At 35.6% G+C, this 14,071-nt stretch overlaps 1 protein-coding gene across 2 annotated transcripts; it reads left to right on the top strand.

Annotated features, from left to right (window-relative positions):
* Positions 1 to 433: 433 nt before the first annotated feature.
* LOC149200663 (membrane-anchored ubiquitin-fold protein 3-like) lies at positions 434 to 13,621 on the top strand. 2 transcript variants are annotated; one of them, XM_089402770.1, is made up of 4 exons: positions 434 to 700; positions 796 to 847; positions 1,718 to 2,214; positions 6,105 to 13,621. In XM_089402770.1, the coding sequence occupies exons 3-4, from the start codon at positions 2,085 to 2,087 to the stop codon at positions 6,332 to 6,334; spliced, it is 360 nt and encodes a 119-aa protein (XP_089258896.1). In that variant the 5' UTR covers positions 434 to 700; positions 796 to 847; positions 1,718 to 2,084; the 3' UTR covers positions 6,335 to 13,621. The 2 variants fall into 2 exon arrangements, with proteins under 2 accessions (XP_089258896.1, XP_089258897.1); XM_089402771.1 differs by lacking the exons at positions 434 to 700; positions 796 to 847 and having other exon boundaries at positions 1,697 to 2,214.
* Positions 13,622 to 14,071: the final 450 nt, after the last annotated feature.

The following is a 14,071-nucleotide window of genomic DNA, read 5'->3' as shown; positions in this document are numbered from 1 at the left end:
ATTATTTAATTTTAAAAAATTAATGCATAAAATAAATCAAAATGTAAGATAAAATATGGCGGTTGACAATTTACATATACGTTAAAATGCGATATCAATATTAAATTTCATTTATTATAATATAATTTACTATTATTATTTAATATAAAATAATTAATACATAAAATAAAATAAATTTACACATGCTTTAAAATTTGACAATATTAAATTTCATGGGCATATAATTTGGTAGATTTTTGGCCACACAATGATCTTGATAAAATTACCTATCAATATTTTATGATACTTTGTCAAAAGTTATATCTACCTAGAATTTTATATTTATTTTTTGGTATTGGAAAAAAAGTTATTCCCAAACTTTTTAATTTTTTATTATAACTGTAAGACATTTAAAAAATAAATACTTCTCATACGATTCAAAGAGGGTTTCACCTACGCAGACTCACCACTTGGCTAGGGAAAAGCCCTGGCTACAGATCCCCAGGGGAGAATTGTATCCATTTCCCAGACACTCCGTCTTGTGACACGTATACGCGTGAACAGTATTTAGACCGGGGCCAACGTTCAACTCAGAATAAATCTTTGGCTCTTTTACACGTCAGAACACAAACGGCATTTTTCCAAAAAATATCCGCAAGGCTCTGCAATGGAAGGATTCGATCTCTAGACCTCCATCCCTGCACTTCATCCTCTGTTCCAGGTTTCGGATCGATTGTTTCTTTTTTCGCCAATCTTTAGCCTAAAAAACGTTTAAATTTGAGTCTCCAATATTTATTATTGTTCTTCTACTTGCAGCCCTCGATTTTGGTTATTACCAAACAACCCGCTGATCCTACGGATTTCAGAGGTAATAATGGTGGAAATTTCCCAAATTTTATTGAATTGTTTTCATTTTCTCCCGGGGTTAATTTTTTTCTTTATTATCAAAATATTTTGTAGTCACGATTTTTGTTTTAACCTCGGAACAATTCATTTAAGAAAAAACAAAATACACCGGGGTTTTGATGTATCCTGCCTTTAATAATATAAAAATAAATAAATTTCAAAGATAAAACCGTGTTTCTGAAAGTTAAATTCTATATCGGAGAATGCTTTTTATATTAGCCGTCCAATGTTATTAATGGGAAGTTGAAGGATTCACTCAACATTAAAACTTTAACAGCTTTTTTTTATGGCCGTATTAAGACTTCAGTTTCTAAAATGATGTAAAAAAAGTCAATTATCTATTAATTTTGAATCCCTATTCCATGAAACTCACTCGGAATTTAGAATCTACCTCATTGGATGAGATACATTCCCTAAAACAACAATATCAGAAGATAGCCATAATAACCCAGAAAAAGGATCTTGAATTGCCGGATCAGTCAACCGACCGATCGACCACACCAGGCTAGGTTTAAAGCAGTTGAACTTTTTAGCTCAATATCCTACCCTGTGTTCTTTTTTGAATGTTAAACAATCAAAATTAGCTTGTAAATATGCATTTGTTAGGAGGAAATATAAATTATGGGTAAAATTATAATAAATCCTTTTTAAAAACTTGTAATATATTGTTTTTCTTTCTGTACATATTGTATCTGCTGGATTGATCATTTTGTTACTGTATTTGACGTCCACCATAGGAATGTTGTGACTATGATGGCGAAGCATGTTTTTGGGGATTGAACCTTGGTCCATGTGAAAAGAGCTGACTTGAATTACCCTCTTGGCAATTTAGATTTTTGCAGTTAATTTACACAGTGCAATAAATGCAAGTCAGAAATTCGGACTTCAACATACTGAGATGTTATCTTCCATACCAGAACTTTACAGAGGGTTTTAAAATGCTGTGAAAGTGCTCCTCAGGACTTGGAATTTGGGTCTGTTTCTTGAAAAGTTTTTATTGAATAAGCAGATGTTTAAGATAAGTTATTACTCTTGCTAAGTATTTTGGTAAGATAAAAGCTTCTACGTTGTTTACTGCTTTTACTCCTGCAAGGCTTTGAGTTCTTAAGTGAGGATTATAGAATGCACTTGTGATAAATGGATTAAGAATTGGAAGGCATGTTGTGCCTGGATCCACATATATACTAGCAAGAATTGCAATGGCAGGAGGGGAATTGCTGGAACTGAAGTTTCGACTCAATGATGGTACAGACATTGGTCCTCACAAATATGCACCGGCTGCTACAATTGCCACTCTCAAGGAAAGCATACTTGCAAAATGGCCACAAGGTCAGAATTGTGTAATTTCTTTGTTTTCTATTTCTGTTCTGTGATTTATGCAATAATCTGAGTGTTTGACAAGCTACAATAGATTTTTATCCTTCTAAATATTTTTTAACTACAATATTAAGTGAGAAAATAAGATCTGGTTAAAGCAACGTATGTATTTAAAAGAAATGGATATCTTGACTTGTGGACGTTGTACTCTGCTTTCTTTTCCATGATTCCTCCAGCATTACGGTCAAGGATGACAGCATTCTAGTGGATTGTCGGCCAAACTTCTAAAATAAGTCCCTTTGTTACCTAATTGTCTCTAAATAGAAATTGTTAAGTTATCAGCCTCTTCAAAAAATTAAGTCCAGACATTGACTCATTGAGGGGTTGTCCAAAAGCGGGATGCCTTATTGATTTCGACTCATTGGCTATACAATGATCATAAACAAAGGTTAATGGTACTGATGAATATATCTATCAAAAATAGAATATGGAAGTGCTAAACCGTTTCCAAGAACAAAAAGACAAAAAACTAAACAAATGTAAGAAAATGTCTAAATACTAAAATTCAAAGTGAAGTAAAGAAGAAGTCTAAATACTAGATACAACATGAAGTAATGAAAACTAAGAACAAGGCCTCTATAGTAAGGATGTCCAAACCCACTGGAACTGGTTGCCAAGTGCGAGACGAGTTTTTGAATGATATATCATTGATTTATTTAGAGGATTGAGCTATATAAAATGGGCCGTTTCCCCTTTTTTTAAGTTTTGCAATTTTTTATAAACTGAGCTGATATGGAGCAGCAACTTTTGAGTTGAGCAAGGGCAAGTGAATGAAAACTGAATTGATTTAGGGCAACAAGTCAGATAGGTTGGGCAGAAGTCAGGAAAAGAAGACTGAAGCAACCTCTTGTGCAGTATTTTGACATTTTTTTTTCCTTCGAGCATATCCACCCGTCTGGTATTATGGATGCTAAAATACTTCCACCTTGATTATGCAGTTGATACAAAATACATACTCTAATTGGTTTAGGAAGATTAGAAAGTTTTGGCAATGTTTCAACAATAACAGTGTTGTCCTTAAGTCAACAGAGCTGAAACATTGTCTGCTGGCTTCTGTTAAAACTCAAAAAGAATCCCTTCCTGTGGCTTTTTTAACATTCTCTGGCTCCAAATTTCCATACTTCAAAAATAATTGCAGCATTGGAGTCAGAGAGCAAGCTGTAAGAACGTGGATACAATTCTGCTGGAAAAGACTTGCCTTGGAATTCTGACAAAATTACAAATTTGATAAGCACAGGCAGATAATTGGTTTGAAATCCTCGGGATGCAGTCATTTAAAACATATTTGGGGATTGTGATAACTTTTTGACGTTAGTAATTCAAAAGTACCTTCTAGTGCATGTTCTTATGTTTTATGAAAATTATGAAAATTGCACCAATACATGCACGCTGATGTGCAGGCATCAACAGTTCTTGTCATCTAAATTGGAAGGTACAGGGCTCTTCGTGAACTTATAATTTTGTTCTAAGAGTCAAGTATATCTAATTTTGATCAAAGTGGGCAATGTAAATGTAGTTGTGACTATAACTGAACCAGTTGCTATCTTGAAAAATGTATAAGAAAATGTGTGAATCCTTCTGTAAAGCAGCAATTGCATTAGGTTCTCTGCTTTAGGCATTGCTTTGAATATGGAGAAAGTTTTAAACTTTAGCCTGCTTGAGTACTGGTCAAAGCAGCTTAGGATGATTTAAATATTTTCTATAATATTTTGGTGGTGATTGAATTCTCTGGTCTTAATGGAAAACACATTATGTTAATTGTGTGTATGCTATGAGAGCATAGGGTTCCATTCTCAGATAGATGACCCAATTTTAATGGAGGTTGTACTTTTTTAAAAACCTAATCCCCTTATTATTTAGGTCAACAAGTTCAAGGCCTCTTTTTGGTGATCTTTGCAGAATAATTCATAAACATCCATTGGAAAATATAAATAAGATATGGTTTGTTGGTGGCACATCTCGTTTGAGTAGCTATTATCATTGATCAACACACAAATTGGGATGACAAACACAGCTCCTAGGTGAGATCTTTAAAAGTTGGATAGATTATCGTCAATCCTCTTCATCAATATACTTGATCTTATGACTGATTATGATTTTGAGCTAGTGAGACTGAAGACTCGAATGTAATGTCCACAAACATTTCAAACTGTTGTATTTAAGGTTCACGTCTGGTTTGCTCTGAATTTGACTGCAACCATTAATTTTATTTTTTTTAATTCTTTGCTAGGCCACAATTCTGAATGTGGTCGCATTCATTGAAAGACTACATAAACATTTTCTACAACATGTATATCATGCTTAGTCTGCCGTGGTGTATTTTATTCCCATGTTATCCAACTATTTATGTATTTGAAGCTTCTTATTTTCTTGTGCCACCCCATTGTGTAGTTTGAACTCTTTTCAGCAACCTTCAGTAGGTACATCCAACGACTAATCTTAGCAGGCTTCGAGCTTACCCTTCTGTATGTCCAGTAGGCCTTATTCTTCTCCCTTTGCACTAGTATGAAGGTATTCAAACTTGGCTTATTGATTAAATAATGCTAACAGTCACACGGGGCAAGGGCAGTAGAGAAGGTATCTTTTTCTGATCAGTACATTGGTTCAGTAGTCATGCATTTGATATTATCTAGTGTTAGGTCATAATTTACATCCTTGTAGAAGTAATAACCTTCTCAGTTATAAGCTTCTGATGTTTTGTTCTCTGGACTTTGGTCAATTTACAAATGACTGTTATGTATTTTAGGTGTCAACAAGTATCATCTCACTATCATGCTTTCATGATCTTTAGCCTGTTAAACCCGTGTACCATGATAAATCTAGACACTCCATAGCCATTAAAAATGCTTCTATGATTTCTCTTCTACTTGGGATTAGACATATAGACTAGAAGATTTACACCTTTAAGTGCTGAGATTGTTTCTTTCATACCACTTGCATTGAACCAACACGTTATTTCCGATTCATGCATCAACAATGCAAATAATCCAATATGCCTGAGAATAATTCAGTGCGTACAACAGCAATAACAAATAGGTGATGCCAATCAAATAAATATCCAAATAATCAAGTATTCAATATCCAATAACCAATATCCAAGGATAATTGAATATTCAAGCACTGTTTAAGAACAGTGCCCCTAATACACTGTGAAAGAGAGGCTACATGATGCTCTTCAGAGAATTATTCCTCTCTCTTTATTACAATCACTAAGCTAAATCTAACTACTATATCTTAAAAAGTCGACTACTTCATATTTAAACTTTTGGAAGGTAAGATTCATATAATAATTGTTAATGTTAGCCCAAATTACTATGACCATTTTTCCTATGTTACACTTCTCTCTAATATTAGTTAGTACGATACTATTTATTTTAGTTGAGATTCTCATGAAAGAAAATTGTATGCTGTAAGTGCACTGTCTTTTTCATGTTCAAAATTTAAGTAATGTAGGTATTCTTTCTTTTGGTAATTATGTAAGTGTTATTTGCATTACTTTTCTAGCTTCATTCGGTCTTAATTTGTTTTTACTGAATCATACTATACAATGCTATGGCACCCCCCCATCCCCCCTGCTTTCTACCCTAGTTTTGCAAATGTTATGATCCAAACATATCAAGAATCAAGATATAATGAGTACACTCTCCTTGCTAGTAATAAAAGCATATTTACGGTCCAGTTGGCACCTTGAGTATTTGATTGCAATTGGATAAATGATGGCATCATTTGTGCCACTTTTATTTTTTTCTGTTATTATTTGCATGTCCAACCTCATCTTATTGCTCCTTTTACCTTTTTGTTGTATATTAATGACTAATGAATGTATTATTTGTACATTTTAGGCAAAGAAAATGCTCCTAAAACAATAAATGACATGAAACTCATTAATGCGGGGAGAATCCTGGAGAACAATAAGACACTTGCAGACTCAAGAGTCCCTGTTGGTGAGGTTCCAGGTGGGGTCATTACAATGCTTGTTGTTGTACACCCTCAACTATTAAACAAAAAAGAAGGTAATTATTGCTTCCCTTTGAGCTTTGTTTACAGCTATGTAGGAAGTGTTCCTTTTTGAACAAATATTAGTGGTGATTTTTTTCAACATGCACTTGCTCCAGTTGTAAAAGTTGTTAAGAGATTCATTATTATGGAAACCTCATGTTGCTTCATTATTCTATTTGTTATTTAGAAATGTTCAAAATGAGGTTTTCGATGCACAGCAATTCTTTTATAAGCATGGATTAGGGTTTAGGTCTAGAGGATGCTGTCTGAAATTTGAATGCATGAATGTCTAGGAATGATTGCTGTGAAGGTGTGACGGTGTTTTTGTACATGTGACAGCCTTTTGTTATTGATTGAAGTTTAGTTGGGGGTTGATTTTACTTATGGGCAGGCCACAGACCTCTAGGAGCATAAGAAGAGCTTTTGTGTGTTGCCTTTGTATTATCTTGATTATAGTTGTCATAATAGCTCGTACCTAACTGGGATCTTGTATATACATGTACGATGAGTGAAGGCCTTGAGGACAGTTTCAGGCATGCTGCACTCAGTCTAAAGGTTTCTTAAGATGTCTCCTTGGTTTGTGCAAAAGAAACATGAATTTTATTTGCATAAGTTCTTTTCCTTGTTTTTGGTTTTTAAAATGGAAAATGTTCTGGGGTTTTTTTCTTATGTATCAAAAATAAGGTTTTATTTTTGTTCAGGTCTGTACATCTGTCTATTACAGATTTACATTTAATGTTATATGACCATGATACTTGGAGCAAGAAAAGTGTAATTTCAAGCATGTGCGTTGCTGTAAGCCTTGGAAATAAATTATGTTATGACATGAACCAAAAACTGTTTTGGTATGCACAGGACTCGTAGATTAAATGGTAAGTTAAACTAGAAATGAGAAAAGCTTGGTTGACTCATGAGTTATTGGGAAAACACGAGTCAACTGTGTAATTTTGAAAAATCAGCTGTTGAGGCCCAAATTTGTCTATTGAGTTTTTTGGGGGTCATTTTGCTCACTTTTGCTTGCAACTTTCAATTCCGTGAGGGAGAACTTCACTTCAGCCTGCTAATAGAGGGACCTAGCAGTGTTATCCCTGAGTCTGAGTCCTGCAATACTGCACAAGGCCACCATATATACCACATCTCTCTTCTTATTTCATCATCATTTCATTCTTTTCTATTTTGTAAGGCTTTAGTAGTGTTTCTTTGTTGACTTTAATATGTTTAATAATCTCTTTATATTGTGTTTGTTGTTTGTTTATTGAGTAAGTAAGGAGTTACTCTCTCTGTGCACACGCTCCCTTGTCTCCTACCATTTTTTGGGTTGCCTCATTAGTGTGTTGGGATTTTGTTAGCAGAAGATGGTGGTCTGATTAAGTGCAATGGCTGGTTTTGAATGACTTTGGCAATTTTTGGGCATTATTCCTTGTTTATATTCCTACACATTTATCCCTTTAACCTACATACAGAGGCAATGAGTTATAGAAAATATCAACCCCTAGGATGTAATACCTTGCATGCAGAATGAGGCGTCTATGACCATATTAACTTTTAAATGTATGTTGTGTTAGTTGTAAGGAAGTGAATACGAAGCACTTGAAAAACTTATCAGGATCCAAAAACTTTCGACAAGCAGAATTGAAAAATTTATCAGGATCCAAAAACTTTCAACAAGCAGCATTTAAAAACTTATCAGGATCCAAAAACCTTCAACAAGCAGAATTCTTCTTTGCTTGAGATACCATAACTGGTAAAGAGGACTGTATTTTGGTTGACAATGGATGCACTCATACCTACAAGTTGTTTGCAGTTTTTGTTAAAAAACCCATAGATACTCATCTAGGAGTCCCCATATACACATGAAATGAAGATAGCTGATGCACTGTACGCAACACTGAGGGAATTATGCCCCTTGTATTCTATTTTCTATCCAGGTTTACAGTCATTTTCTTGAGTATGAAAGTTGGGAGTTATCATTTATGATGCAATTTTAGGGTACACACGATGTGGCAATAAAACTATCCTCTTTCTGTTAGTAATGATTTATTGGATATTATGAAAGGAGAAGTGGTCTCTTCAAAGACACATTTCCAGACTGAGTGCCATTAGGTTAGAACGACAGAAAGGATGTTGTAAAAACAAAATTCACCACTAGAGATTGCCATAACAAGTTGCCACTTGGTGACGCCTTTTTCTCTGTTCAATGCTCCAACGACTTTTCCAAGACTAAGGTCTCTCTGCTGCTGTTATACCTTTCTGGGGAATGTGCCCTTCTTGTGTTGAGTGATATGGGACAAAATTAGGAGAAAAGGAGAGTCCCTCTACACACGCAAATCACATTCAACAAATGCCAAGTTTTGTATGAATGCAATTCAGACTGGAGTGGCCTTAGCACTCCCACTTTGTATTGAAATCTTTGTACTGAACAGTCCTGACTCCCATTGACCTAGTTTTGCTCATTTGCAGGCAGATTAATAAACTTATCTTATCTGCCATCTTTTATGCAATTATTGGCACCTTTGTTGTATTCATTTTCACTTCCTATGGTTTCTTTCCAACTCTAAATGAGATTTCATCAGTTGTATCAATAATACTATGATCTCTGTGAGATGGAATCAGCACATGCAATGTGTTCCACTGAGTTCCTCAAAATGGCCACACAAAGCTCTGCTATAAAAGCGATTTCAGAAAAATGGTGACATCCTCATATGGGTTGCAAATACCTCCGCAATATTCTATTCATGAATGGTAGCTTTTCATCAAGTAGAATCGTATAGCTACAACTGCATCTTTAGGTTAAGAGGTTGAACTACTGGCCATTAAAAATTAAGAATTTGCCAACATCGATTAACATTTACCAATAAGATCTCAAAGGTAAAAATATCTCTCAAGCTGTATGGACATATGACAAGGATTCAGTGCCAAGTCAGGCCTTCATGGCACTTCTACATTAAACAAAGGCCTGAAGGGAAACTGTCAACCCATTGCTTCAAATATCTGTAAGATATGGATTGTTGATGTGAATGTAGAACAACCTATTGAAATTAAGAGGCAAACTTAAGAAAAACAAGAGAAAGGATGTAAACAAAACTATAATATTTGACCACTTAAAATTTCAATTCAAAGAAATTGAATTTATTCATCTAAAGTTTAAACTACCCAACAAGACTCCTTTTTTGTTTTTTTTAAAGGCCTCATTTGTCTTTATTGAAAATAGTGTTTCAAATGCTGCCCATTAACCGACAGCTCTTTCATCTATCCCTCCAAGTCAGTGAAAGAAAGGTATTTTGACCAGCAGCAACATCAATCTGGAACTGGCCCAACTATAGATGATCTAACTTTGTTGAATTCTGTGGCTGTGGTAGGTCTTCTAGCTTGGTGTCTTAGCTAGGAAGATCTTGTTTTGCCTCTTTAGGAGCTTGCATGCAACATGCGAGGTATGCATAAGGGTTGCATGTGACATGCAAGGTATGCATTAAGGTTGCATGAGAAATGAGACATACATGAGGGTTGCATGCATGGCATGCAGGCTATTTATGACTTCAAAAAGAAGGCCTAAGAAAAGTTACTTAATTTAAGTGACTTATTTTTAGTAACTTGACGATTTAATCTCAGCTATCAATTTAGGCGTTAATGAAGTTATAAATTGAGTCTAAGGGAAGAGGCTAAGACACACAATCATTGTTGAACATTTGAACATTTAAATAAGTGATTTGCCAAGTGAGAAGGCTTGACTTGACCACGGAGATTCAAGAGGATGCTGAGGAGATTTAGGGAGGAAATCTAGAAGTTGAATTGGAGGAAGGATGAGGCCGAGTTACAGGTCTTCTTAGCAGCTATAATTTCCTGTATATTATATTGTGGGTCTGACCCATTTTCTGAGTTAATAAATTTTTCAGAAGGGTTTTGTGGGTGAGTTTTTCTGCTGTACCTGTCATTGATTTCTCACTTATTTCCGCTGCAAATTTACCTGTTAATTATCAGTGTATTTAGTTTTCAGCAGCTCTGAAATTTATTTAGTAAAATATTTTTCTAGGTATTGTTAAATTGTTGAGTGAAATTAAATCAGGGCTGATAAGAGTTTAAATTAACAAACTTACTATGATTTCCTTGTTATTTGTGCCTCTTATTCCAGAACAACACTAAATCTCGCACCTGCAAGATCTTATTTTTCCTCTTTTTGTTAAATTCTGATCAAGCTTGCCCTGGTAATCAATAAACAATGATATACCTTCCTACATATTCGTCCAACTGTGCCATATGATCTCTTATAACATAAAGTGACATGCACCATTTTGAGCTACTTGAAAAGCAATTCAAATGACAAGGGAAGCCGAATGGATAATGTTTTTCGAGTTTGCTAAATTATCCCAAACTTAATAAGCAAGAACTCTGCTATTACTTGTCCTGCCAAACATATAAGAAAATTAGAAGGTAGATGCTGTGCATTTGAAGAGGCCACACAACCTTGTCTGAAATTTGACAATGGATAGGTTGAGATAGTGGGGGATTTGGAGATCAAATGGATATTTGTTAGAAGGCACTGAGCTACTAGTTTTCCTCATCTATCCCCAAGTGTGAATTTCAGAGGGCTTTTGGATTGCTTGTAAGTGGGCAACAAGATCTAAGGACATAAGAGCACAATTTTTGGAGCTCGAGTCACAGAAAGAGAGGTCGAGGGGTGGAATCGTGGATGCATGTATTAGGAAAGTCATTACAGGTGGTGAAGGATTGGAGGTTAGTTTTGTAGGGTTCAAGTGCAAGGATGGAGGAAATCAGTTTTTACTTTATCAAAGATTTTGGAGCTAATTTTAAGGAAGGAGTTAGGCAATAAAATAATGAAATATGTGTAAAGGCAACTAGGTGGTTTGAGTGTGGACCGGCAATGCTTTTGGGGAGTGAGTTAGGTATTAGAATATTGAAAGATACATAAGGGTGATCCTTGTTGACTTTGTCAACAATGATCATATTAAAAAAATATGTTTTCTAAGCTGATAAAGAGAGGATTATTCCTTCAAACAAGGTGTCATTCTGGGGTTTGTTCCCCAGGGCCAGTACTAAGACTGATAGAGCTTCAAGTTTGGAGGACTATGTAACCATTGTAATACCTTTCATTTCTTTGCTTATTCTGCAAATCAGGTCACCAAGTTCTTGCTGTAGTCAGCATTATTAGTCAAGTAGCTTGTCTCTGCTCTACCTTTCAAGGGTTTAGGTCTGTGCAGTCTGCAAAGACTATCATGTGACCTTCAGTCAGTCCTCTGTTATTTGATGTAATGCTAAAGCAATTATTGAATGTTATAATCAGAAATACTCTGCATGTGAAAATTTGATTTATAACAGGATGGATAATTTGGTTTACATGGTTCATATTCTTCCTTGAGCAAATGTAGACTCCATAGCCCTTAGAGGAGGTACCAGTTCTGCAAAAAACATTCAATTTCAATGATTTAATCTTGCGGAACTCCCTAATATGTGATCTCTCTTTTGTGTGCGAGTTTCACTGACATATCTTCAACAACGATGAGGGACCCCCTCTTGAGCTTGCTTTTTTTTTTTTTGGTTTGTTGTTTTAGCATCACTAGTATATCCACAACAACAATTAGGGATTCTCCCCTTGAGCTGGAAAAGAACCAGCCAAAAGCGAGAGTAGTTGCTGTGATCAAAGTTGGCAGTACTCTTGCATACCCTCTAGTTTGCGACATCTATATTAGGGACTATATTGGGTGTAGGTTTGGGAGGTAACATGTGTTAATTTTTATAAGGGCTATATTGTTCTTTGCTTTGATAATTGCATTACATCATAAACACATTAAATTCACCCCACAACATTGTAACATTATTACATCATGTGCAATTATGTAGAAAGAACAACTTCATCATGCAACGAATCAATTAAAGGAACATCAAAAGAAAAGCATGCACACAAAGAGACACCAGGATTGGTCGGAGACCTGGGCGAAACCCCAAAAGGGGAAAATCTGCAATCAATTCTTCTTCTTCTATTAGATTTCATCAATTGTTCAACTGAGATACAAAGTAATCCAGAGATATACATCATTACATCAGACCACCGAAGGCCAACCCGAGTCAGTTCACAATTCATTTGTGAATTGAACAAAAACAAGTCCAGGAGAGCTGCTATCATATCACAATTATGCAGTTATAAATACATTGATACTAAAACCCATTGCCATGTCAAAGATGCTGTAATAAGGACATTGACAACACCACTTACATCACAAAAACACAGTCTCTGTCATATATTTCACTGTCGATATAATAGCATGGCCACTGTAGTCACTGTCATGTCTCATAGTAAGGTTTCATGACATAACTGAAAATTATATATATCCTTGTCATCATGTGTCAACAATATCATACGAACAAAATAGCTGCCATAATGAATCTTAGTACCCAAGAGCGCAAGGTTATCGTCGTGGGACATACGGTCATCTTATATTGTAATCACTACATCTTTGTTATATCTGAAACACTTGATAGGGTTACAGCTAAATAAAGATCACTGTCGTATACCATAAGTGTCTTGCTGAGAAATCAATGCTGTAGGATTAGGGTTAGATTTCTCTTTCTTGATAATTACTTGTGAATTATGTTGGTTTCTTTTACTTATTTGTTATATTATCTTTCATTAAGCAATTACCAAATTATGTGTGCATGAAAATCACAAAAACACAAGACACAAGATGTAGGTACTCTGCCTGGGCAAAACCCCTATTTAGGGGAAAACCTAGTCAAAATCTCTTCCTTCAATAGTTTTCTTGAGACTCTTCAACCTAGACACAAACCTCCTCCACACCAAGCCAACCTTTCCTTCTTCGATCCAACCTTCGACCTAGTAGCAACAACACTTCGACCCTAGCAACTTTGACTTGGCAGCTTCCGGCATCAATAGCAACTTTGACTTTGACAAGGAGACTTCAATCTCCTAAACTATCCCACACGAGAGAGAGAGAGAGAGATACCAAAACTTCGATTTTGTCCTTCCCTTCCTTCTTGACCAAACTCACACTCCTTTTAGCCTCCTTCTTCACCTTCACACTTTTCCCAGCTTCTAGCTTCCAGCTTCAGATATCGAACTATGTGAGAGAGAGTGAGATGCTCCAAATGAAGTTGAATTGCCTTGTATATATAGCCTTCCAATGAGGTCGAATTTCCTTCCTTGAGGCCGACTTGATCTTCTTGAGGTCGACTTGGTGTGGAGGTTACATAATTCATTTTTGACTCAAAAATAATTCTTTTTACATTGTTCGAAAGCCCAAGAAGGGTCTCATAAAATATACAATGACTCTAATGACTCTTTATTAATCCTAGGAGTCCACAATGGGGAATTTGACTAATAAAATGATGACCCAAGCATGAAACCCATGCTTTAATAAGTCATTGTAACAATAATAAAAATTCTTTTGACAAATACATTTTATGAAGACTGAACCTAGTTACATTTTTCAACACTCCCTCTTAACTAGGGAGGTATTCATACAGAAGATCTCAAACTATATGAACTATGAAGAGTTTAGGCACCGTAATGCCATGGACTAGATTCCTGACTAGGGCAATCTATCCAAGGTCTCTTAACAATTTAGGCACCACAATGCCACAGATTAGATTCCTAACCAGGGCAATCTATCCAAGTGGGACTAAGATGGACTCAAGCTTTCAGCCTCTCTAGGTACCATCCAATGTTTTTAAAACCGGAACCGTGACCGGACCAGTCCACCTAATGAACCGGTTTACCGACCGGAACCGGTCTAACCGGGACTGGTTTGGTCTAAACGAACCGGTTTTAAAAAATACA

The sequence above is a fragment of the Pinus tabuliformis genome, chromosome 2_1 (genome assembly GCF_031772625.1).
Source record: "Pinus tabuliformis cultivar Carrire ecotype Pingquan chromosome 2_1, CPIR1, whole genome shotgun sequence".
Taxonomy (NCBI): domain Eukaryota; kingdom Viridiplantae; phylum Streptophyta; class Pinopsida; order Pinales; family Pinaceae; genus Pinus; species Pinus tabuliformis.
This window is presented reverse-complemented; position numbering and strand designations above follow the sequence as displayed.